This window comes from Garra rufa, chromosome 22 (assembly GCF_049309525.1).
Source record: "Garra rufa chromosome 22, GarRuf1.0, whole genome shotgun sequence".
Taxonomy (NCBI): Eukaryota; Metazoa; Chordata; class Actinopteri; order Cypriniformes; family Cyprinidae; genus Garra; species Garra rufa.
In genome coordinates, this window is record NC_133382.1 from 11,050,419 (window position 1) to 11,076,101 (window position 25,683).

Genomic DNA, 25,683 nt, shown 5'->3' on the forward strand with positions numbered 1-25,683 from the left:
ATGTACTCAAGCTGTTTAACAAAGATTATAAGAAAAAACACTTTTTTTTTGTAGGCCTACCCTGGAAATCCAGAGGTCTAGGAGAGCACAATTTGAATTGTCTCTGCAAGACACTCTGGTATCGAGCAATGATGCACGTTACTGCATTACGTAAGCAGTTCTGGGAACCAATCAAATCGGTGTATCTGATGTAGGCGGGCCAGAGGCGAGCTAAGCTGATGACGACAGCACTGTGACGTCCGGAATCATTTAGTAAACAGATGAACACCAGTTGTTTGAAACTGCTTTGGCCCCTACAATGAACAAGTTAGACTTGGCTTTTCATATAAAAGAGGAACAGAAAACCGCGCTCGAATCGTTCCTTTGCAAGAAGGACGTTTTTACTGTTTTGCCGACTGGATACGGCAAGAGTTTAATCTATCAGTTAGCTACGCTGGTAGCTAAGCGTATGGGGCACACCGTGTATTGTGATTGGTCGTGGCGTTATCCAATTGCGTGCAGTGAGAGTTTCAAATGCATGCTTGGTGCCGCCCCTCATTGTTTCATCGCTGCTCCTTTTCATTGCTCGATGCCAGACCCTTAATCTTAATAGATTAGGGTCTGGATTTTTTCCAGGCTACTGTAGGCCATCAGGTTCAAAATAGCATGTACAATACAATTTTTTTCAGTATATAGTATGTAAATTGTGCTGGATTACTTTTTGTTGTCAAATTGCCATCGCCTAACAATGCAATTCAATTGATTTAATGGGTTAGTTCACCCAAAAAAGAAACTTAGCTCACAATTTATTCACCCTCAAAGCATCCTAGGTTAAGTCGAATCCAATTGGAGTTACATTAAAAATGGTCCTAGCACTTTCAAGCTCTATAGTTTTTGTTCAGCAGTCCAAAAGTTGTCCAATAAAGTGCATCCATCCATAATAAAAAGTGCTCCACACAGCCCCGGGTGTGAATAAAGGTCTCCTGTAGCGAATCAATGTGTTTTTGGAAGAAAAATATCTATATTCAAAAATTTAAAATCACTTTTCTCTACTCTGGAAAAAGTTTTCACCATTTTCAACTTAAAAACTTAAGTTAAGCAGCTGCCTTAAAATTGTAAGTTAAATCAACTTAAGAGTACAAGTCATGTTAAATAATTTTATTGTTGTGAGTTGAAAGGACTTGTAGTTTTAAGTTGATTTAACTTAAAATTTTAAGGCAGCTGCTTAACTTAAGTTTTTAAGTTGAAACTGGAGAAAACTTTTTGCAGTGTAGCTTGCGCAAACTGTCATGCGTGCAAGCCATTCTGGGTGGATGACGTAGGACATATGCGTTGAACATGTGCCACTGATCTCACGAAAACCAGCGTTTGTTTACAGGAGCAAATGAAGCAAAGTTTTCTTACTTTAGTATAGGAAAACCAGTCTCCTCTTGGCTTATATCAAAATCCTCCGACATTTTTCTTTATAAATCCTCCTTTTGTTCTAGTGCAAGAGAGAGAAGGGAGATTATTATGTTTTAAATATGGATATTTTTCATACAAAAATGCATCGATTTGCTACAGTAGGCTTTTATTCATTTATTATGGATGGATGCACTTTATTGGATTTCTTTTGGACTGTTGAACAGAAACCCACCCACTGCCATTATAAGGCCTGGAAGAGCTAGGACACTCTTTAATGTAACTCAGATTGGATTCATCTGAAAGCAGAAAGCCATATACACCCAGGATGCCTTGAGGGTGAGTAAATCATAGGCTAAGTTTCAACTAACGCTTTAACTTTCCTCTATTAGCGTGACAACAATGTTAAAAGGATAGTTTTTTTGTCACAAGTGACTTACAATCATGTTGCTCCGAACCGGAGTTTCTTTTTTTCTTTTGAACACAGAAGAAGTTGGTAACCAACACTTGCTGGTAGTCATTGACCTCGATAGTATTTTTTTCTCCATACTATTAAAGTCAGTGGCTACCATCAACTGTTTGGCCACCAACATGAAGTACCTGTTCAGCAGCGTCCATAAGACCAACTAATAACCTTAGTTTACATGTCAGGTGCTATATGAATTTGCTTAGTAAAATGAAAAAAAGTTCTTTACATTTTTATGATATAGTAACCATTTCATAAAAGCAATGATGTGCATTAATTTATTCATGTTACTGAAATAAACACATATGCATAAAAGAATTAATAGAGAACAGTTTTATTAAGTTCTTCAAGGTTTCTTTATACACGTTTGGACCTGTGTACAGTTGGTGGAGAAAAGTGCAATACAATACCAAGACAAAGAAAGAGAGTAAGAGAAAGGGACAGATAGAGTGAGAAGAGAAAGTGAAGGTAAGAGAGATATACAGGGCAAGTCTATGTTGAGCCTGTGGATGGCCACAATCAAACTGGCCATTGAAAAAGGGAGAATTTAGAAGTCCAGCAGGACATTAACAATTAGAATACCCAGAAGCCACCTCTGGTGTTTGGCCTTATGTTACATTACATACAGACAACAGTGTCAAAAAAGTAAGAAAGAAATGCTCTTCAGAAAACAACCTGTTACCAGTTACCATACAGTGAATCTCATTCCATTTCTTTTTAGTTTCTTAAACATGAAAAAAGTTTACATTCAGCATGCAGGTTATTTTACAGTTTTATTTTGATGGATTTGCAGACAGTGTATTATATGACCTTCCTTCTGTTTAAAAAAAAAAAAAGAACAAAATATGAATAAATGTTTTAAGGGAAGGTGAAAAGCATTATATAAATTTTTATAGTTGCATCCATGAAAATGATCTGGCATTAACTGATTAAAGGAATGTTCCAGAAGCTTCTGTCAATCACCACAGAAACAATATTTAAACTCCTCCCTCAATTTGTATAAACAAAGAAAACATTTGTGTTGAGAGATATTTACAACTGAAATCTATGGGGCAAGATGTGACCACATGGACATCATTTGTAAGAACCCAACTACTGTATATGGATTTTTTAGCAACATTTTCATCATGTTTTGTTTTTACAAACTGTGGTACATGTCGAAATTTCTCTGGGAAATTTGTTGAATTTTCTGTGATAATGGACACCTTGCTACAGATGCTGGTTGTAGAACATCAGCTGTATATAACTTTCCGTTACAGTCGGCATAATGTATAATTTATCCTATCTACTATCTAAATGCATGTTAAAAAATCGTGTTGCAAAAATGAATCCATGCATATGTTTAATTTTTCAAAAAACTGACCATGTAGAGTTTCGAAATGGAACTTCCGGTGAAAATGATAGACTTATCTCTGGTGACATATACTGGACTTCTCCAATCATAAATACGATTAAACCCCAATCTCATGTTCATCCTATCCAATTGTTGAAAGCAACATCTCAAAATACAATCAACAACCAATGCGTAGAACCAAGTCAAAATTTTTTCCTTTCCGATAATCCGCTAAACTCAGATATACGTCACAATACAGAAGAAAAGATCTATTGCTACTTCCGTTTGATTGTGATTTTAAAGGGTTAGTTCAACCAAAAATGAAAATTGTCAAGAATTACTTACCCTCATGTCGTTTTGATATGTTTTTAAAGATATTTTTGATCAAATCCGAGAGCTTTCTGATGCTGCATAGACTACAATGCAACTACCACGTTCAAAGCCCAGAGAAGTAGGAAGGATATCATTAAAATAGTCCATGCTATAAAGATGAAGAAAGCTCTTACAGGTTTGGAAAGACATGAGGGTAAGTAATTATTGGCAGGATTTTCATTTTTGTGTGTACTATCCCTTTAAATAAACTGGTTTAAAAAGTACTAGTTAGTGGATAAACTCCCTCACAGTTGTAGAAATACTGTAGCATTGACTTTCTGCTCATTAAGACTCTCAAAAGACAGATGCAATGAATTGTTGAGTCTGTTCAGCGCCCCACGCCATCACTGTTCTGGATACCCTTGTTGTCCCCTCCCCCTCTATACCGCTTTTAGCCTTTCTAAATGGCTATATTTACCCTCCAGGCCGATCATGCTTGCACTCTTGTTCTGACACACACACACACACACACACACACACACACACACACACACACACACACACACACACACACACACACACACACACACACACACACACACACACACACACACACACACACACACACACACACACACACACACACACACACACACACACACACACACACACACACACACACACACACACACACACACACACGCGCGCGCGCATACACGCACACACACACATAAAGTGCACAAGTGACGATATGGAACAAAGACATGTCAGGCAATTCGATTGTGGTTTTGGCTCCAGTCGCAATAACTCTAGAATCTGTCAAAGTGTGAATTTGCTTTAAAATGATATGAGAAATAGAGAACTATTCTGGCATGAGTGAGTAAGAGTTTAAGGATGGTGAGAGATTTGTGGATACTCACGCATGGAGGTGTGCTGCCTTGTATGAACAATAAAAAGATTAAAAATGTAAGGCATAGTGTGACAAGTGTTCTGAAGAGAAGGAGCTTAATAACATTGCTAAGGATATAAGCTGTGGTAGCCATCAGGTTGCTATAGTAATAAATGTGTGTAAATGTGATGCACTACAAGCTCAAATTGCACAGCAACTAAACACACACACACAGAATCACACACACAAATCCTTCTTTATCCCTTTTCCATTACCTTCTGTTAAAACTCAATTCTATGTAATATTTTCATTGCAAAGGCATTCTTGGTGAAAATCAAAATCAAACGAACACGTGTCAAAATAAAGCACAAAGTGATCAGATACATAAAAAGCAGAAGGAAATGAAAAACACACATAAAGCAGCAACATACAAAAAAACCATGCTATTCAATTCCAGTCAAAGGGATAAGTAATTTCTTTGCTTTTACATATCATGCCACTTTTTAACTCTTTCTGCCATATAGATCAAGTCAGTATTTTATATTCAGGCAACAGGTAGCTCTGTGGTGCTGATACTAGACATTCCCCCTAGAGTGATAAATGAAATAGTTGTCTCAATAATGACAAACTTACTCATGATTTTCCTTTAAGTAACACTAAAGGAGATGTTTAGCAGAATGGTCATGCAGTTTCCATAAGATGGAAGCACATGTAACCAAAAGCTACAGTATCAACCTACAAAGTGGCAATAAAGCACCATATTTTATCATAAAAACAGTTTCTGTAAATTATTACTGATAAATAATTACTTACATTTAGATCTACCAAGACACACAGAGACTTGAAACAAGGCCCAAGCACACCACGAAAAACAACTATTGTGATAGTGATAATATAACATTTATTAAAGCCTTAATATTGCTTCAATATAACTCTACCCTTATCTTGTTTAGTATCAGTCAACCAGTTTGGACTACAGTACCTGTTCCACTTTAACTTGGTTTGCTGAAGTAGTAAATGCTACACAATGACAAGTGGTGATACTGGATTAATTCAGCCATATGTGACCATAAAACCAGTCATGAGGGTCAATTTTTCGAAAATGAGATTTAAACATGATCTGAATAAATACGCTTTGCATTGATTTATGGTTTGTTAGGATAGGACAATATTTGGCTGAGATACAACTATTTGAAAATCTAGGATCTGAGGGTGCAAAAACTTCAAAATATTGAGAAAATCGGCTTTAAAGGAGAAGTTCTCTTTCAGCAAAAAATATTTACAGATAATGTACTCACCCCCTTGTCTTCCAAGATGTTCATGTCTTTCTTTAGTCATAAAGAAATTATGTTTTTTGAGGAAAACATTTCATGATTTTCCTCCATATACTGGACTTCTATGGTGCCCCGAGTTTGAACTTCCAAAATGCAGTTTAAATCAGCTTCAAACGATCCCAAATGTGGTTATAAATGATCCCAGCTGAGCTAGAAGGTCTTGTCTCTCTCTGCGATGTACATGAGTAGTCTGTGCACCTCTGGTTCAAAACAGTAAGGGTAGGCCGAAAAACTAATTTCATGTTCTCCCTCAACTTAAAAAAATCGCCCCACATCGCTGCACCAGAAACGACCAAATGTTTGCAAAGTGAGCATGCAAAGAAGATAAAACACCCTTTACAAAAAAAGGTAAAACAACGATGCAGGGCGATTTTGAAGTTGAGAAAGAAAATGTTTTTCGACAACTGTCTTGAACCGGAAAAAAAACTGTTCAGGCGGAGCAAGACAAGAGGAGTGTTTTATGTTAAAAAGTATAAATTGTATATATATTTTTTTAAATAACCGATCGCTTCACTAGATAAGACCCTTCTTCTTCGGCTGGGATCATTTACAGATGTATTTGGGATCGTTTGAAGCTGCATTTACACCGCATTTTGGAAGTTCAAACTTGGGGCACCATAGAAGTCCACTATATGGTGAAAAACCCAGAAATGCTTTCTTCAAAAAACATAACTTCATTACGACTGAAGAAAGATAGCCATGAAAATCTTGGATGACAAGGGGGTGAGCACATTATCTGTAATTTTTTGTTCTGGAAGTGAACTTCTCCTTTAAAGTTGTCCAAATGAAGTTCTTGGGAATGCATACTACTAATCAAAAATTAAGTTTGATATATTAACGGTAGGAAATTTACAAAATATCTTCATGGAACATGGTCTTTATTCATATCCTAATGATTTTTGGCATAAAAGAAAAATCGATAATTTTGTTGTCCAGGATCACATGTGTGACCTTGGACCACAAAACCAGTCTTAAGTCGCTGGGGTATATTTGTAGCAATAGCCAAAAATACATTGCATGGTTCAAAATTTTTGATTTTTCTTTTATGCCAAAAATCATTAGGAAATTAAGTAAAGATCATGTTCCATGAAGATTTTTTTGTAAAGTTCCTACTGTAAATATATCAAAATGTAATTTTTGATTAGTAAAATGCATTATTAAGAACTTAATTTGGACAACTTTAAAGGTGATTTTCTCAGTATTTTGATTTTTTTGCACCCTCAGATTCCAGATATTCAAATAGACGTATCTCGGCCAAATAGTGTCCTATCCTAACAAACCATACAAAAGAAAGCTTATTTATTGAGCTTTCATATGATGTATACATCTCAGTTTTGTAAAATTTAACCTTATGACTGGTTTTGTGGTCCAGGGTCACATACATGTTTGAACCAGAAACTGATTCTGAAGACAAAGATTAGATTTCCAAAGACTGGTATCATTAGTCTTTGGTTTGACTACATTATCAAACAGTTAATAAAGTGTAGCTAATGTAATGTAACACAAACCATGCTCCTATTCGCCATTTTAGACAGCTACCTTCTAAAAATCTACATCTTTAGATAAAAACGCTTTGATAATGATATAAAAGCCCCACGCTGGTAGTAGTAGGAAACGGGCTTTCAAACTGCATTTTTGATACTGTCTTTGATTATACTGCAGTTTTAAGGAAAACATGCTCTGCAATGGTGTTAACTGATGAATTTGCACATGGTTTGTCTTTAAGCATATTAAAAACCCCTGACAGACATGTAAACAACATTTTATAACTTAAAATGCTTAAGCTCTGTAAAGCAGGGTGGATTCTGATTGGCTGTCTGTTTTTTTATTATAGTGATTCCAATGATATTATTCCTCTGTGCTGTTTTTGTTTACAGTGATGTGGACTTTTTTATTCTCACATAATTAGAATGATTATTAAAACGCCACAGATATCGCTATTGTAATTGTTCTTGGTGTGAACGGGCCTATATAGAGCAAAATCATATGCGACCATGGACCACAAAACCAGTCATAATGTTAAATTTTTTGAAATTGTGATTTATACATCATCTGAAAGCTGAATAAATAAGCTTTCCATTGATGCATGGTTTGTTCAGATAGGACAATATTTGCTGAGATATAACTATTTGAAAATCTGGAATCTGAGGGTGCAAAATTGTCTTTAAAGTGGTCCAAATTAAATTCTTAGAAATGCATATTACTAATCAAAAATTAGGTTTGCATATATTTACGGTATGAAATTTACAAAATATCTTCATGGAACATGATCTTTACTTAATATCCTAATGATTTTTGGCACAAAAGACAAATCGATTTTGGCTATTGCTACAAATATACCCATGCTACTTAAGACTGGTTTTGTGTTCCAGGGTGACCACTTTTTTGATACTTTTAATGGTGCTTTTTGTCATGTTTGAAGCTTGACAGTCCCTTGTCACCGTTTGTTTTCATTATATGAACATTCTGCTAAACTTTGTGTTCCACTAAAATCATCATGAGTAAATATTCATTTTCATCTGTGCGTAGACTATTCCTTTTAAATCTACAGTGATTAAAGTGAGTGATGACTAGAAAAACAATGGGTAACTTGATATGCACTGCTACAACAACAAAACATCCAATCCATCACAAGCCTATGCTGGGAATTCACAAAACAGCAAACAGTGACTTCCCACACTGCTGGTAGCCACTGGTATTGCACCCTAGTGAGGTAACCGCCACACGTCTCAGAAACAGAGCATGCTGCTCACTCATAACCCCTTCTGATATTCAGCACGCTTATAGTGAACGGATGTTTCAACCTAAAACTCAATCTACTTCTATCTCTGAAATACTTTCACTTCAGGGCCATAAAATCAAGCACCACAAATATAGACGGATATGAATGGGAGATATGTACAACTTTTGTGAAGATCTGTAAAGATGCTTATTATTCAGTGCACCTTTTTAAAAGAGTGCTGTGTTGATAAAGGCTGATTTACTTCTTAATTGAAGGCAAAGCTCAAGTGAATGCAAACATCAATCAAGTTTCTACTACAGTACAGTGGCACATCTTTAAAACCGGACCAAACGACAACCCTTCCTGTACAACGCAAAAATAAAAAAAAGTTATGGTAAAAAGAAAATGTAAACACAAAGAAAATGATGGAATTCAAAACTTCAGCCCCAGGACACGTGCCGGAAGCCACTGCGTTTGAGGCCTGGCTCAATCCGGCTCGCACTTGCCCTGATGGGAAGGATATCAGAAGAGGGATTTGGGTTCTGAGACTGTTTCCTCCTAGTCCAGTTTCACTCCAGGCTTCTCTGTGTTGAGGAGGTGAAGGCTGTCGTCTATGAGAAAACTAGGAGAAAAAAACCCCCCGGAAACATACAAAATTTTTAAACATTTCTATTTAAAATGTGCATGTTTATTTTAAAGGTAACTTGCCAGTTTTCTATTTATTTGTGAAATTTAGCAGCAATTTCTGACTGAAAATAGTTTCAAAGTACATTCCACTCCCGTTTCTATGGAAATTTCATCAATTTCTTCAATTTTTGAGGAAAACATTTCAGGATTTTTCTCCACATAGTGGACTTCAATGGGGATTAACGGGTTTGAAGGTCCAATTTGCAGTTTCAGTGCAGTTTCAAAGGGCTCTACATTATCCCAGCCGAGGAATAAGGGTCTTATCTAGTGCAAGAATCTGTAATTTTTTTAATCGTCTGACATCGTTTTACCTTTTTTTGTAAAGAGCGTTTGACTTTCTTTGCATGTTAGTTTTGTAAACTTCCGCCTACGTCACACATGATTTTTCCATCTCAACTACATAATGCATGAAGTCGAGCTAGGGCAATATAAGCATTTGTGGTTAAAGTATATGCATTCAGATATTTTTTTTTAAATGATCGATTGTTTTGCTAGATAAAACCCTTTTTTCTTCCTTACTCCAGATTGTGTCGAGCCCTTTGAAGCTGCATTGAAACCGCAATTTGGACCTTTAACCCGTTGGTCCACTATATGGAGAAAATTTCTGGAATGTTTTCCCCCAAAACCTTAATTTCTTTTCACCTAAAGAAAGAAAAACATGAAAGACTTTTCATCTCGGATGACAATGGGGTGAGTCAGGGGCGTTGCTAGACCCTTTTTACTGGGGCACGTGCCCCAGTAAAAATATGCTGTGCCCCAGTAAAATCTCAAATTTGAGTTATAATTTACGTTGATGATCCCAAAATAAAGACATTAAACTGCATGCAACAACTGAATTAACGAGTAATGGGGGCCTGTGCCCCAGTAGAGCTTTAGGTCTAGCAACTCCCCTGGGGTGAGTAAATTATCAGGACATTTTTATTCTGGAAGTGAACTAATCCTTTAAGAACAAGTAACTAAATTATTCAAATTTGTTCCTTTATTTTATTATATCGTGGCCACGATTTACTTATTTGTTCCTTTCACGTGGTAACAATTTAAATAAAAGAGGGAAGGAATTCTTAATTCATGGCCACAATGTGTGTTTGTGTGTGAATACAGTGAGAAAAAAAATGTGATCCCCTGCTCATTTTGTACGTTTGCCCACTGACAAAGAAATTATCTGTCTATAATTTTAATGGCAGGTTTATTTGAACAGTGAGAGACAGAATAACAACAACAACAAAAAATCTAGAAAAACACATTTCAAAAAAGTTAGAAATTGATTTGCATTTAATGAGTGAAATAAGTATTTGATCCTCTATCAATCAGTAAGATTTCTGGTTCCCAGGTGTCTTTTATGCACGTAATGAGCTGAGTTTAGGAGACTCTCTTAAAGGGAGTGCTGCTAATCTCAGTTTGTTAACTGTATAAAAGACACCTGTCCACAGAATCAAATAATCAATCAGATTACAAACTCTCCACCATGGCCAAGACCAAAGAGCTGTCTAAGGATGTCAGGGACAAGATTGTACCTACACAAGGCTGGATTGGCTACAAGACCATCGCTAAGCAGCTTGGTGAGAAGGTGACAACAGTTGGGGTGATTATTTGCAAATGGAAGAAACACAAAATAAGTGTCAATCTCCATCGGTCTGGGGCTCCATGCAAGATCTCACCTCGTGGAGTTTCAATGATCATGAGAACGGTGAGGAATCAGCCCAGAACCACAGCGGAGGGTCTTGTCAATGATCTCAAGGCAGCTGGGACCATAGTCACCAAGAAAACAATTGGTAACACACTACACTGTGAAGGACTGAAATCCTGCAGCGCCCGCAAGGTCCCCCCGCTCAAGGCCTGTCTGAAGTTTGCCAATTACCATCTGAATGATTCAGAGGAGAACTGGGTGAAAGTGTTTTGAGAGATGAGAATCTGACCTCAAAATCAAGCTCTTTGGCATCAACTCAACTCGCCGTGTTTGGAGGAGGAGGATTGCTGCCTATGACCCCAAGAACACCATCCCCACCGTCAAACATGGAGGTGGAAACATTATGCTTTAGGGGTGTTTTTCAATTGCACAATTGCACCACATCAAAGGGATGATGAAAAGAGCCATGTACCATCAAATCTTGGGTAAGAACAACTGAAAATGGGTCGTAAATGGGTATTTCAGCATGACAATGACCCAAAACACACGGCCAATTAACAAAGGAGTGGCTCAAGAAGAAGCACATTAAGGTCCTAGAGTGGCCTAGCCAGTCTCCAGACCTTAATCTCGTAGAAAATCTGTGGAGGGAACTGAAGGTTCGAGTTGCCAAACGTCAGCCTTAAAACTTTAATGACTTGGAGAGAATCTGCAAAGAGGAGTGGGATAAAATCCCTCCTAAGATGTGTGCAAACCTGGTGGCCGGCTACAAAAAACGTCTGACCTCTGTGATTGCCAACAAGGGTTTTGCCACCAGGTACCAATTCATGTTTTGCAAAGGGGTCAAATACCTATTTCACTCATTAAAATGCAAATCAATTTATAACTTTTCTTTGTTGTTATTCTGTCTCTCACTTTTCAAATAAACCTACCATTAAAATTATAGACGCAATCATTTCTTTGTCAGTGGGCAAATATACAAAATCAGTAAGGGATCAATTTTTTTCCTCACTATATACACACACACATACATATATATTCCTATATGTCATGTGCAGGGCTCTTCGCTGTGAGCCCTGCTACAACAGCAGAAATCTGGGCTAACAGTGGATCATTTTCCATTGCTTTGGTACAAAATGTATTCAATGACTATCTTTCAAATATCGTGAATTTACATTTCCACAGTAATAAAATATATTTCAAATCTAAAAAATGAAATACTATCAAAATGATAGACAGCTGATCTTTCAATTTTATTACCATCTATTCAAAAGGTTTTGTACTGCAATGTAAACATGGACAATGTAACAAACTGCAGTGAATTCTAAACAGTAGACTGCTGTCATGCTTGTTTTATAAAGAAATTTGACAAAAGAAAACACTGTAAAATGCTACCTGTTAGTGTTTTTAGGTCATTGTTTTATGAGTGACAAAGTGTGTTTGTTGGGTGACAATCTTTGCTATGTGTTATGGAAGAATGAATACATTTGAAACAAGTGTTTTGGAAGTTTTAACACAGTTTGGATAACACAGTTTCAGCTGTGCCAAGCTAAAAGCTGGTAAGGGCACTAAAATGAATATTTGCAATTTAAATTCTGCAGACACATGATAGAGACATACAGACTGTGCATGTGTACCTGTAGAAGAGGAAGTGGACGGGCACGGTGCTGAGGTGCCAGACGGCATGAGCGTCTAGAACCCAGAAGAGTGGAGGGAAATCCAGCAGCTCCAGCAGGGCAAGGCCATGCAGTAACAGCACCACCATCCCACACTTCCACCAGTACGGCAAAATCCTGCGGTTCAGCCAACACCAGCACAGCCACCATAATAGGTTTATCATGCCTGTGACAGAGAGAACCAAGACCAGAGGGAATGAAATATGAGTGAGAAACTAATACCAAATGTAGGCTATTAGTGTATTAGTAATATTCCCTCTGTAAAAACATTTGACTCTAATGTCAAAAAAATTAAACAAGAATAAAAAAAATTAAAAAACTGACTTCATCCAGCGTTTAGATGTTTGTACTAGAAATGTATGCAAATTAGCACATATTTCATTAAATAATGCCTCATTTAAACTTAAATAAGGTGATAACTATTATTTAATTTTTTTACCCTATTCACCTGCAGTGTCTCGCCTTAAATCTGAAATAGGGTGAAATGTCAAGTAAAGACCTGTTTTGTACTTATACAGACATTGTATTTACACAACACTAAGTGTATTTACATATAACAAAATGCTTAAAAACTACCAAAAACAAGCACTTTGCAAAAACCTTTTTTTAGAGTTTATGTAAATAACAAACTAACAATGCAAGAAAATCTGTGTTTACATGAGATTTTGAAACAACAGATACAATCAAAAATGTTACAAAGCTGACAGAACCACTGATGCATGTATATGCATGCAAATACCTGCAGTGATCAGTACATTGATTGTGCTTTGATTACAGTCAATATGAAACCACATATAAAACTCACTCCAGAATGTTTCTGAATGAAACAGAATATTAAAAATATAAGTCAGGACTTGATTTTATTCAGGATGATTTAATTCAGTGGAAACTGATGGCTTGTAAAACGCAGCTATTTGATTCAAGAGTCAGACCTCAATATTTTGCAGTGGATTATGCAATATGCTGATGAATCATTTACACAATAAGCAACAAAGATAGTAAATACAATCCATTCATAGCCTTTTCCAAAAAAAAAGAAACAACATTAAACAGCATTTTTACATGAACTTACATGTTATCAGTTTATCATAGCCACTATAAAATCATGTATGTAAACACTAGTGTATTCACAGCACTTACCTATGGTGGCATTGGCTGCCATGTTGTACCCATAGTCAAAACTGACAAAGGTCAGATAAGACACATGAGATGTGAAGGCCAGAATGAGCAGAACTCCCACCATACTAGAAATTGCGGGCCTTCGCAAACCCAATGTCCTGAAACACAAATAGTAATCCAAAAATCATCATCATCATAAACAAAAAACTTAATGTTTAACAAGCACTACATACAGTGGTGTGAAGAAGTGCTGGCCCCCTTCCTGATTTTTTATTTTTTTGCATGTTTGTCACACTTTAATGTTTCAGATCATCAAACAAATTGAAATATTAATCAAAGATAACACAAGTAAACACAACATGCAGTTTTTAAATGATTTTTTTATGAAGGGAAAACAAAATCCAAACCCACATGGCCCTGTGTGAAAAAGTGTTTGCCCCCTAAACATAATAACTGGTTGGGCCACCCTTAGCAGCAACAACTGCAATCAAGCATATGCGATAACTTGCAATGAGTCTGTTACAGCGCTGTGCAGGAATTTTGGCCCACTCATCTTGGCAGAATTGTTGTAATTCAGCCACATTGGAGGGTTTTCAAGCATGAACCGCCTTTTTAAGGTCATGCCGCAGCATCTCAATAGGATTCAAGTCAAGACTTTGACTAACCCACTCCAAAGTCTTCATTTTTTCCCAAAAGTCTTGGGAATCATCAAGATGTTTTCTGGCAAAACTGAGACGAGCCTTTATGTTCTTTTTGCTCAGCAGCGGTTTTCGTCTTCGAACTCTGCCATGCAGGCCATTTTTGCCCAGTCTCTTTCTTATGGTGGAGTCATGAACACTTACCTTAACTGAGGCAAGAGAGGCCTGCAGTTCTTTAGATGTTGTTGTGGGGTCTTTTGTGACCTCTTGGATGAGTCGTCGCTGCGCTCTTGGGGTAATTTTGGTCAGCCGGACACTCCTGGGAAGGTTCACCACTGTTCCATGTTTTCGCTATTTGTGGATAATGGCTCTTACTGTGGTTCGCTGGAGTCCCAAAGCTTTAAAAATGGCTTTATAATCTTTTCCAGACTGATAGATCTCAATTACTTTTTTACACTTGTTCTTTAAAATTCTTTAAATCTCCACATGATGTGTAGCTTTTGAGGGTCTTTTGGTCTACTTCACTTTGCCAGGCAGGTCCTATTTAAGTGATTTATTGATTGCAAACTGGTGTAGCAGTAATCAGGCCTGGGTGTGGGTAGAGAAAGTGTGTATTGTCAATCAGCAATTTATGAAGAGTTCCTGTTCACAAACCTGACACAGCACAAGTAGATAGAGTAAAGAATGACAGCTGATGCACAGAAGTAGTCCATCTTCTACAAAACAAAGACAGAAAATCTCTATCAACACTTTTGATCTGACTATTTTGGCCATGACATCCATTACTCCTAATGCAAGAACATAAGAAAATGTTTAGAATCTGTGTTTAAGGTTACCTCTGTTAGATAGGTGTCTCTCGTGTGAAACACTGTAGACCAGAACCATGCATTCAGGGAAACCTGCAGAGAGATGCAAACGTGTATTAGTATGTGTTTTGTACCCTTTTGCTTTAATGTCAACTGCACGAGATGCCATGAACAAAACTGATAACCATGTGATCCAGCAAGATTTCAGAATCCAAAGAGTATCTGACCATCTCTATAACACTATCAACTTCACTAATTTGATTAGTGACCTAGAAATAGCACAAAATCCTAATAAGTATTTTTTTGTTTATGCCATATATACAGTTATGGTCAAAATATTACATACACCTTGCAGAATCTGCAAAATGTATATATATATTTTTTTTAGTGAAAGTAGTTCATGAGTTTGTTTGTCCTGAACAGTTTAACTGTTTGCCGTTTTTCCGAAAAATCCTTTAGGTCCAACAAATTATTTGGTTTTTTAGCATATTTGTGTATTTGAACCCTTTCCAACAATGACTGTATGATTTTGAGATCCATCTTTTCACACTGAGAACAACTGAGGGACTCATATGCAACTATTCCAGAAGGTTCAAATGCTCACTGATGCTTCAGAAGGAAACACAATTAAGAGGCAGGGGTGTAAACTTTTGAACAGAATGAAGATGTGTACATTTTTCTTATTTTGCCTAAATATATATATTTTTTCATTTAGTATTGCCCTTCGGAAGCTACAGAAAATACTGACATGTTTCCCAGAAGACAAAATAAGTTAAAATTTAGAAACTTTAATGCATTGTGTTTCCTTCTGAAGCATTAGTGAGCGAGTCTCTCAGTTGTCCTCAGTGTGAAAAGATGGATCTCAAAATCATACAGTCAATGTTGGAAATGGTTCAAATACACAAAAAAAACTTCTAAACAGGGTCATTTTTAAAAATTCAACTAATATTTTCTCTTGTGGACTATATGTAAATATTTTATTCAGGTCAGTACTAAATAAAAAAATAACATGCATTTGTACGATCCTGACCTTATTTTGTTAAACAATTACCATTAAGCAGATTCCGCAAGGATTTATGTAAACTTTTGACCTAAACTGTACATTTAGAAATTAAAGAAATAAAATACAAAAACAATAAATAGGGGTCGACCGATTATCGGTGCCGATATTAAGCATTTTTATGGTTAGCAGTATCTGTCTTTTCAAAACTGATTTGCAGATAAAATTATTTAAAAGCATTTAAAGAAAGTTTTTGTCAAAGCCCTTGTTATTCTTAATTTTGACATTAATTTTAATTTTTACACCAGACATATATATATCGGTTCAAAATATCGGTTATCAAAATCTGTAATAATTGGTATCGGCCCTGAAAAATCACATATCAGTCAAGCCCCTAAAACTAAATATAAAAAAAATTTAAATAAAACATGACTTTAAAAATTAGAATTTTAATATGTTTTCCTCTTTTTTATTTGCAAATCAGAAATGAAGGAATTTAACAATACTGGATCCATCAGTTTTGCAGCTTGTTGCAACAAGTTGAAAAAAAAAAATAGTGAGATTTCAGTCTTTTGGTTCAGTGTCAGCTTTGATTTAACCGAACCAATATTTCATGAGTCTGAGACTGGTTTATACGTCATCTTGACTGATTCATTAAACCAGAGCAGAAAAGCAAATGTGATTACACTGTTTGTGCAGTATGTTCGCTTTTGTCTGCAATCAGTGAGAACATCAAAATAGCTAAACACATCATATATTTATTGCCTTACTTTGCACAACTAGGACTGCACGATTAATCATACTTAAACATGATTTATGCTTCTCCATTAATTAAGCTCAACCATCTGCGATATTGGCCTGCTGTTTTTGCTTGTTTTTCATTTGACATTTCTGTTATCGTCCATTGGTAATAAGCTGCTATGAGCTTTCAGGCTTGGGGTTTTCAGATGTCAAGAGTTTTAATCCCCCAGTCAGAGCTTTTCTCTTAATCAATCCCAACCTGGCACCCATGCACACATCCTCCCTCTGCACTCACTGTAAAAAAAATTTTTTGCGATTGCTGAATAAATGCACTTAAAATGCACTTTCAACTACAATACAAAGTCTTCTTATTGTTCTTTTTTTTGAGGGAATAATTTGTAAGTAATATGTGACCCTGGACCACAAAACCAGTCATAAGGTTAAATTTTACAAAACTGAGATGTATACATCATATAAAAGCTCAATAAATAAGCTTTCTATTGATGTATAGTTTGTTAGGATAGGACAATATTTGGCCGAGATACATCTATTTGAAAATCTGGAATATAAGGGTGCAAAAAATCAAAATACTGAGAAAATCACCTTTAAAGGTCTCCAAATTAAGTTCTTAACAATGCATATTACTAATCAAAAATTAAATTTTGATAGGTTTACAGTAGGAATTGTACAAAAAATCTTAATGTAGCATGAACTTAATTTCCTAATGATTTTTGACATAAAAGAAAAATCAATAATTTTGACCCATACAATGTATTTTTGGCTATTGCTACAAATATACCCCAGTGACTTAAGACTGGTTTTGTGGTCCAGGGTCACATATTAAGAATTTTATAAGGTAAAATAAACCCTGCATTTGATTCATGACCCTGGATTACTAAACCAGTCACAAGGGTACATTTTGAAATTGATTATTCATCATCTGAAGCTTTCCATTGATGTATGGTTTGTTAGGATAGGACAATATTTGACAACTATTTGAGAATCTGTAATCTAAGGGTGCAAAAAATGTTAATATTGAGAAAACCAACTTTAAAGTTGTCCAAATGAAGTTCTTTGCAATGCATATTGCTAATCAAAAATTAAGTTTTGATATATTTACAGTAGGAAAATTACGAAATATCTTCATGGAACATGATCTTTACTTAATATCCAAATGATTTTTGGCATAAAAGAAAAGTTGTATAATTTTGACCCATACAATGTATTTTTGGCTATTGCTACAAATATACCTGTGCTACTTAAGACTAGTTTTGTGGTTCAGGGTCACATTTGATAATCTCTTGATTAGTGCTTATAATAATTCTGATGTAATGTAAAAATATACTTCTCAAATGAGAACAATCATGATTATTAAATGTGATTATTTCAGTTTACCCATTATTTTGCAGCACACTATCCTGTATTTCTCTCATGACACTGAATAATAGTACTGTATGAATGTATGAGTGCAAGAGTGCAGAAATTCTGGAATCATTAACGGAAATGATTGTCAAGGAAGTCATTCGGTCGCAGCGTTTTTACAAAAACGAAACCTAGTTATTGAATAAGAATGGTTCTCAGTACTACAGCAGGCAGACACTGTCTCACCAGTGAGAAGGCGGTGATGGTGTGGTACATGGGGCTCTGTCGAGGGACGGCGCTGCGATATCTCAGCAGCATCAGCAGACATGCCAGACCGTTGAGCAGAGACGCCAGCGCAGACGCAGGCTCCTCAAAACACAGGAAACGAGCAAAAGGCCACTAGACAAAGTTAGAAGCAGGAAAAAAAGATGAAGAATCAGGGTTGAAAATACATACATTTCCATAGTGATGACCATTAAATTGATTAAATTAATTAAATTAGATTGGTCTCTTTTCACATTGGTTGACAGTTCTGACACTAACCTTCCCATGAAACTGTGGTATGCTGTAGCCCTCTGCCTGGTACAGACCCACGGTGGTCCACATGCACTGATACCTGCAGTCATCCCGACACGTCCAGCCTGAAAGATCACAGACTTCAAATGATCGATTGTACAGGAAAGGTTGCAGGACACCTTTACTCTTGTAAAGTAAATTTGGCATTTCGTAGATCTACAATACTCATATCTCACACAGAATTAGTCAGAACATAGGCTACTTAACCGAATTCATGCAATTCATGCTCTTATAAAAATCTTTTGACCTAAAGGTTTATGCTTAAATATATGTTGTGTCTACACAATAATTCCTTTACAACTTTAATTATTTATTGCAAGATAGTGAAGTAAAAGCAGTCAACAAAGGTTCAGCATACACTACTATTCAAACGTTTTTTGAATGTGAGTTTTAAATGTTTTTTAAAGAAGTCTCTTCTGCTCATCAAACCTGCATTTTTTTTAATCCAAAGTATAGGAAAACTGTAAAATTTAGAAATATTTTGACTATTTGAAATAACAGTTTTCTAATAGAATACATTTTAAAATGTAATTTATTCCTGTGAAAGCTACATTTTCAGCATCATTACTCTTAAGAAACAGAAATATTTAAAACAGTTGAGTTATTTTGTTCAGTATTCTTTGATGAATAGAGTTTATCTGAAATTAAAAGCTTTTGTAACATTATACACATCTATGTATATTATGAAATGCCGTTCAGGAAATAATTATATTTATAATACAAAGTTTGAGTGTATGGAACGAAAGTCTGAATATATAGAATGAAAGTCTGAATATATGGAATGAAATCTGAATATATAAAATGAAAGTCTGAATATATAAAATAAAAGTCTGAATATATGGAATGAAAGTCTGAATATATGGAATGAAAGTCTGAATATATGGAATGAAAGTCTGAATATATGGAATGAAAGTCTGAATATATGGAATGAAAGTCTGAATATATGGAATGAAAGTCTGAATATATGGAATAAAAGTCTGAATATATGGAATGAAAGTCTGAATATATGGAACGAAAGTCTGAATATATATATACAATGAATGTCTGAATATATGGAACGAAAGTCTGAATATATATATACAATGAATGTCTGAATATATGGAACGAAAGTCTGAATATATATATATATATATATACACACACACACACACACACACACACACACACAATGAAACGTAGCTATTGAAGGAAATCTAATGTCATCAGCGCCATCTTGTGTTATTCATTTGTGATTGTTTAGACACATTTTGAACAATGAGCCAGTCTGCACAAAATTTAGTAGCAGCAATTTTAAGTACTGATGATTTAATTACCACCCTGGCGAACGCATGCACGGGCCCAAATACTGGTAACCATACTCAGCACCGTTCTACTCTCTCTCTCTCTATGTTCTCTTGAACATGATTGCCCATAAGCACCAAGAATGTTGCAATAATGGAAATATGATCCTCAAGATGATGCGATGTAGACTCCAAACTGTTTGTGTTGTTTGGAGTATGACCAGCTGCTGCAAAAAAGTCTTGTATCTCAACAAAGTATTGGGAAATTTCAGGGAATGACATTTTTAAATGAATCACAATTCAAAAAGCTATTGCCCTGATAATGAGGATAAAACAACTCAGTGAGAATAGTAAAATTTTCACTTTCTTTCCATTCATTCACACTTTCATATACATTCAGACTTTCATTCCATATACTCAGATTTTCATTCTATATATTCAGACATTCATTGTATATATATATTCAGACTTTCATTCCATATCTTCTGACTTTCGTTCCATATACTCAAACTTCGTATTATAAATATAATTATTTCCTGAATGGCATGCCATAGTATATATGTGTGTGTGTGTGTGTGTATATATATTATATATATATATATATGTGTGTGTGTGTGTGTGTGTGTGTGTGTGTGTGTGTGTGTGTGTGTGTGTATATATGTGTATATATGTGTGTGTGTGTGTGTGTGTGTGTATATATGTGTGTGTATATATATGTATGTGTGTGTGTGTGTGTGTGTGTGTGTGTGTGTATATATGTATGTGTGTGTGTGTGTGTGTGTGTGTGTGTGTATATATATATATATATATATATATATATATGTGTGTGTGTGTGTGTGTGTGTGTGTGTGTGTGTCTCCGATTGTTTGGGTCATCTGGAAAAAGGCTTGTCTGGAGAAGAAAAGGTGAGCGCTACCATCAGTCCTGTGTCATGCCAACAGTAAAGCATCCTGAGACCATTCATGTGTGGGGTTGCTTCTCATCCAAGGGAGTGGGCTCACTCACAATTTTGCCCAAAAACACAGCCGTGAATAAAGAATGGTACCAAAACACCCTCCAACAGCAACTTCTTCCAACAATCCAACAACAGTTTGGTGAAGAACAATGCATTTTCCAGAACGATGGAGCACCGTGCCATAAGGCAAAAGTGATAACTAAGTGGCTCAGGGACCAAAACGTTGAAATTTTGGGTCCATGGCCTGGAAACTCCCCAGATCTTAATCCCATTGAGAACTTGTGGTCAATCCTCAAGAGGCGGATGGACAAACAAAAACCCACTAATTCTGACAAACTCCAAGAAGTGATTATGAAAGAATGGGCTGCTATCAGTCAGGATTTGGCCCAGAAGTTGATTGAGAGCATGCCCAGCTGAATTGCAGAGGCCCTCTTTGCATAAATGTCATGTAATTGTCGATAAAAGCCTTTGAAACGTATGAAGTGCTTGTAATTATATTTCAGTACATCACAGAAACAACTGAAACAAAGATCTAAAAGCAGTTTAGCAGCAAACTTTGTGAAAACTAATATTTGTGTCATTCTCAAAACTTTTGGCCACGACTATATATTTTACATAGATATAAATTAAAAATTAGAAATTATAAAAATGAATACTTTTATTAAGCAAGGATTTTAAATTGATTAAAAGTGATGATAAAGACATTTATAATGTTAAAGATTTTTATTTCATATAAATGCTGTTCTTCTAAACTTTCTATTCAAAGAATCCTGAAAAATCTACTCAGCTATTTTCAACCTAATAATAATAAATATTTTTTGATCAGCAAATCAGAATATTAGAATGATTTCTGAAGGATCAAGTGAAATCACAAGAACAAATTACATTTTAAAATACATTCAAATAGAAAACTGTTATTTTATATAGGACAAATATTTCAAAATTTTATTTAAATACAGGCTTGGTGAGCAGAAGAGACTTCTCTAAAAAAACTTTTGACTGGTAGTGTACATCCTTCAAAACTGAAGCCAGGATGCACCTTTAAAGTTGGTTTTAAAGAATCTCCAGTGACAATGCCTCAACTTTACCTCTATGTTTGAACATGAAAAGTCGAGTCAAAAGTGATTTTTCTGATAATCAACCTTTTGGCACAAATGCTGTCAATTTAGCTTGATATTGACACCAGAACATTCATTAAGTGGCATTCTTCCACTAGAACAATGATTGTTTTTTTTAAACATGAAACTATACAATATTAAATTAAAAATCAATGTTGAGTAAATGAGTAGGTGTGTCCAAATGTTGCCTGGTGTTGTATAAATACTGAATGTGATACACAATGTTTCCTCTCAAGCAGCTAACCAGTCATAGGCTGCTTTTTCTGTGCTCTTCTGAGGGAAAAATAACACCACGAGTTTATGGTGGTTGGCTGATTGTAGTTTAACCCGTTTATTGTGCTTAGCTGGTCTAGCTGGTTGGCTAAGGCTGAAAAGTGCCCAAAACCCCTCTAAAATCATCCAATTAGAAAAGCCAAGTAAGATAAGACCAATAAAACCAAAAGTTTTTGTTTGTTTTGTATTATTTTGTTTGTATTAAGGGCTTGGGTTTTGATTAGTGTTGTTTTAATTATTTTACATAAAGTACTATTGTGGTACCATAGCACAGCGATGGAACAAAATAGAATATGCCTTGACATATGTGACCCTGGACCACAAAACCATAAGGGTCAGTTGTTCAAAATTGAGATTTATACATCTTCTGATAGCTGAATAAATAAGCTTTACTTTTTATATGGGCCATTTTTATATGGACCCTTCTATTATCTATTGAAACTCACAGTAATATTCAAGATATCAATAAGCTTTATATATATATAAAATCATCATTTACAGAGTTTCAACTGGGAGGCGGCTGTCCCGAACCCTATCCCCTAAATTTCAACTTATGAACATTATAATGAACATTTTTTTTCTATTGTTGTTTTTGAAAATGATCTTTCAACTATTTGAAAATCTGGAATCTGAGGGGGCAAAAAAAAAAAAAAATCTAAATATTGAGAAAATTAGTCTTTAAAGAAAGAAAAAAATATTATTTTGACCTATACAAGGTATTTTTGCCTATTGCTAAAAATATACCTATGCTATTTAAGACTGGTTTTGTGGTCCAGGGTCACATATATCAAATTATTGCTGTATTCATATAACATGGTACTTGCATGGCACTCCAGCCTGCTTCGAACTAAACCATAGCAGATGTCTAAAAAGTAATGGAAGTACCATGGTATTGATGTAAGTTAAGAAATAATAACTTTAGGACCATCGTCCTGTTATGAAAAAACTATTCTGATATTATGGCAATTGACATTTTGGAATCGTAGAATGTATATCAATGTATAAACAAAAATGTTTGTATACAGCTCTGTGTAATTTTGCATAAACACTCATATTAAAATATAAATAAACTATTTATCAAATAAAATTGTCATTAAATAATTTAGAAGTTCTAATAATTTAATCATTAAGATATTTTCTTATGCCACCTGTGAAATAAATTCAGTTTGCATTATACTCTACTGGGTTACTAACACAAATAGGTTAGCAGAGTACCTGTGATTGCCATGTATGGTGGTTGAGTGGACTGGAATCCACGCAGTCGGGCCCCCGTGCAGTTTGTCCGGACGCATTGTTTGACACAGTCGCGATAGACGGGCTCTTTGTCCCCCTGAGAGGCGCTCGCAGGAGCGGACAAGAGAATCACCGCGGCTGCTAGAAACATCAGGCGCGTCATACTGCTGTTAGTCCGTCCGGTCATAAGGCACACCAGTGCAACATCAGGCCATTAGAGCGAGTCTAGTGAGAGTCTCATTCGCCCTGCATGACAGTATTCACCGCCACTGTTTCTTTTCTATTTAAATAACGTGTCGCTTTCAGTAGAGCTAAGCACCTTTGATTCGCTATCCGGGCAACAAGTTTCATAGATACATCACAAGCGAAATGTTACATTTCAAACCCGGAAGTGTAAATGTAGCGCACATGCGCAAACCTCACTTTCTCTCTCACAGATACACGCAATTATCTGACAAATCAATGAATGAATAAGCCAATTGGTAATTCTTACGTTCATTTACAGGGTGCGATCTTTTTTTCTTTTCTACATTTTCAAAGCTTTACTTTTTATATGGGCCATTTTATATGGACCCTTCTATTATCTATTGTAACTCACAGTAATATTCAAGATATCAATAAGCTTAATATATATAAAATCATCATTTACAGAGTTTCAACTGGGAGGCGGCTGTCCCGAACCCTAACCCCTAAATTTCAACTTATAAACATTATAATGAACTTTTTTTTTCTATTGTTGTTTTTGAAAATTATATTTAAGATTCTTTTAAAAAGTTTAGTTATTTGTAAATTAGGAAACTTTATGGAACAAATGTGTCCCCCATTTTTCACGTCACTACCGAAACAGTGTATATTTTAGTCTATTGGCTGAGACTACTTTTAAATACACCCCTACATTTATGTTTAGGAAATACTCCTGCGTCCCCCTTTCTCATAGCTACAAGGTAACAGTAGATATGCCCCATCATTCTGAGGTAAATGTGATCAGAAGTCTGAAAAATCTGTGTGCAACTTAAAGGGGTCATCGGGTGCAAAACTAACTTTCACATGTTGTTTGCACATTAATGTGTGTTGGCAGTTTGTGTACACAACCACCTAACAATGATAAAAATCCACCCAGTGGTATTATCTTTAAAAGTAATATCCCCTTTTTAAAATCAGGTCATTCTTTGCTTCTTGTCATTGTGAGAAAACACATTGGATTGACATGAGCATTTTACCTTAGACCCGCCCTCAATGAGCTGAAACAGTCCGAATACAATTGCCATTGTGTGACTCAGGTGCAGAGGAAGACTCTAATTGAGTGATTGAGGTGTTCTGTTGTTGGATGTAATAATGAACATAGCAGTAGTCATTTACTACGGACATCTGTGCCGCTTAAGATGCAGATGTTTTAACATTACTTTTGTTTTTAAATGGAAAGCACCAATCCCAATCTAGATATGCATCTATCTTCATGCGAATCGTTCCTGATGCAACTTCACCCACAGCAGAAGTGAGTATAAGGGTTTTATATGCATCTTTGCAAATGGCCTTTCTTAATACTGTGCTTGTTGGCAAGTTTCGCCGATAAATGCGACTAATGTAAACATAATCCCAGAGAGGGGCGGGGCGAGCAGAGCTCGGTGGCATTTAAAGGGGCCATGTGTTAAAATGAGCTGAAAGTTTGCAGAGCTGATTTTGACAAGGTAAAAGGGTGTTTTTTTACATTACTATTGAGAATTTTTAACCAGAAGTATATTAGAGACTCTTCATTAAGACCCTAAAGAATCATATGAACTTGTGGAAAACGGGCATCAGATGACCCCTTTAAGGAACTTCACTACAGAACACCTTTTTTCTGCAATTAAGCACACTTTTTTTGGTAGTCATTTCATAACATTTAGTTTCTATGTGGGTACAACTGTTCAGAACTGTGCTAGGTAAACATGTACTGATTAGCATTTTTGAGCTAGGTTCAATAGTATCTAAAATTGTCACTACCGAAACATGTCATTGTTTCGGTAGCGACAAAAGGGAAATAAACAAAGTTTTAGTACAGTTATACTTTTTTTTTTTTGTATTTTAGTATGTTTCAGTATGCAAGTAAAAATACTGTCACTGCTGAAAATGTGCAGTCACAAATGAAACAAAGTATACTGAATTATCAACTAAGTTTT

At 35.7% G+C, this 25,683-nt stretch overlaps 1 protein-coding gene across 1 annotated transcript; it reads right to left on the reverse strand.

Annotated features, from left to right (window-relative positions):
• Window positions 1-8,994: 8,994 nt before the first annotated feature.
• Window positions 8,995-23,848, reverse strand: pgap3 (post-GPI attachment to proteins phospholipase 3). The gene is made up of 8 exons (XM_073828982.1): window positions 23,507-23,848; window positions 18,633-18,730; window positions 18,336-18,488; window positions 15,017-15,079; window positions 14,835-14,896; window positions 13,564-13,700; window positions 12,385-12,589; window positions 8,995-9,058 (listed from the first exon to the last, which is right to left on the reverse strand). Exons 1-8 carry the CDS (start codon window positions 23,709-23,711, stop codon window positions 8,995-8,997), a joined length of 987 nt encoding a protein of 328 aa, XP_073685083.1. The 5' UTR covers window positions 23,712-23,848.
• Between the last annotated feature and the right edge of the window lie 1,835 nt (window positions 23,849-25,683).

Bases quoted from the DNA above. Each gene is read 5' to 3' on its own strand.
- pgap3 (XM_073828982.1), bottom strand. From the start codon at position 23,711: ATGACCGGACGGACTAACAGCAGTATGACGCGCCTGATGTTTCTAGCA. The intron at 18,731-23,506 runs GTACTCTGCTAA...GTGATCTTTCAG, and splicing joins ACCATACATGGCAATCACAG to GCTGGACGTGTCGGGATGAC. The intron at 18,489-18,632 runs GTTAGTGTCAGA...AACTTTGTCTAG, and splicing joins TACCACAGTTTCATGGGAAG to TGGCCTTTTGCTCGTTTCCT.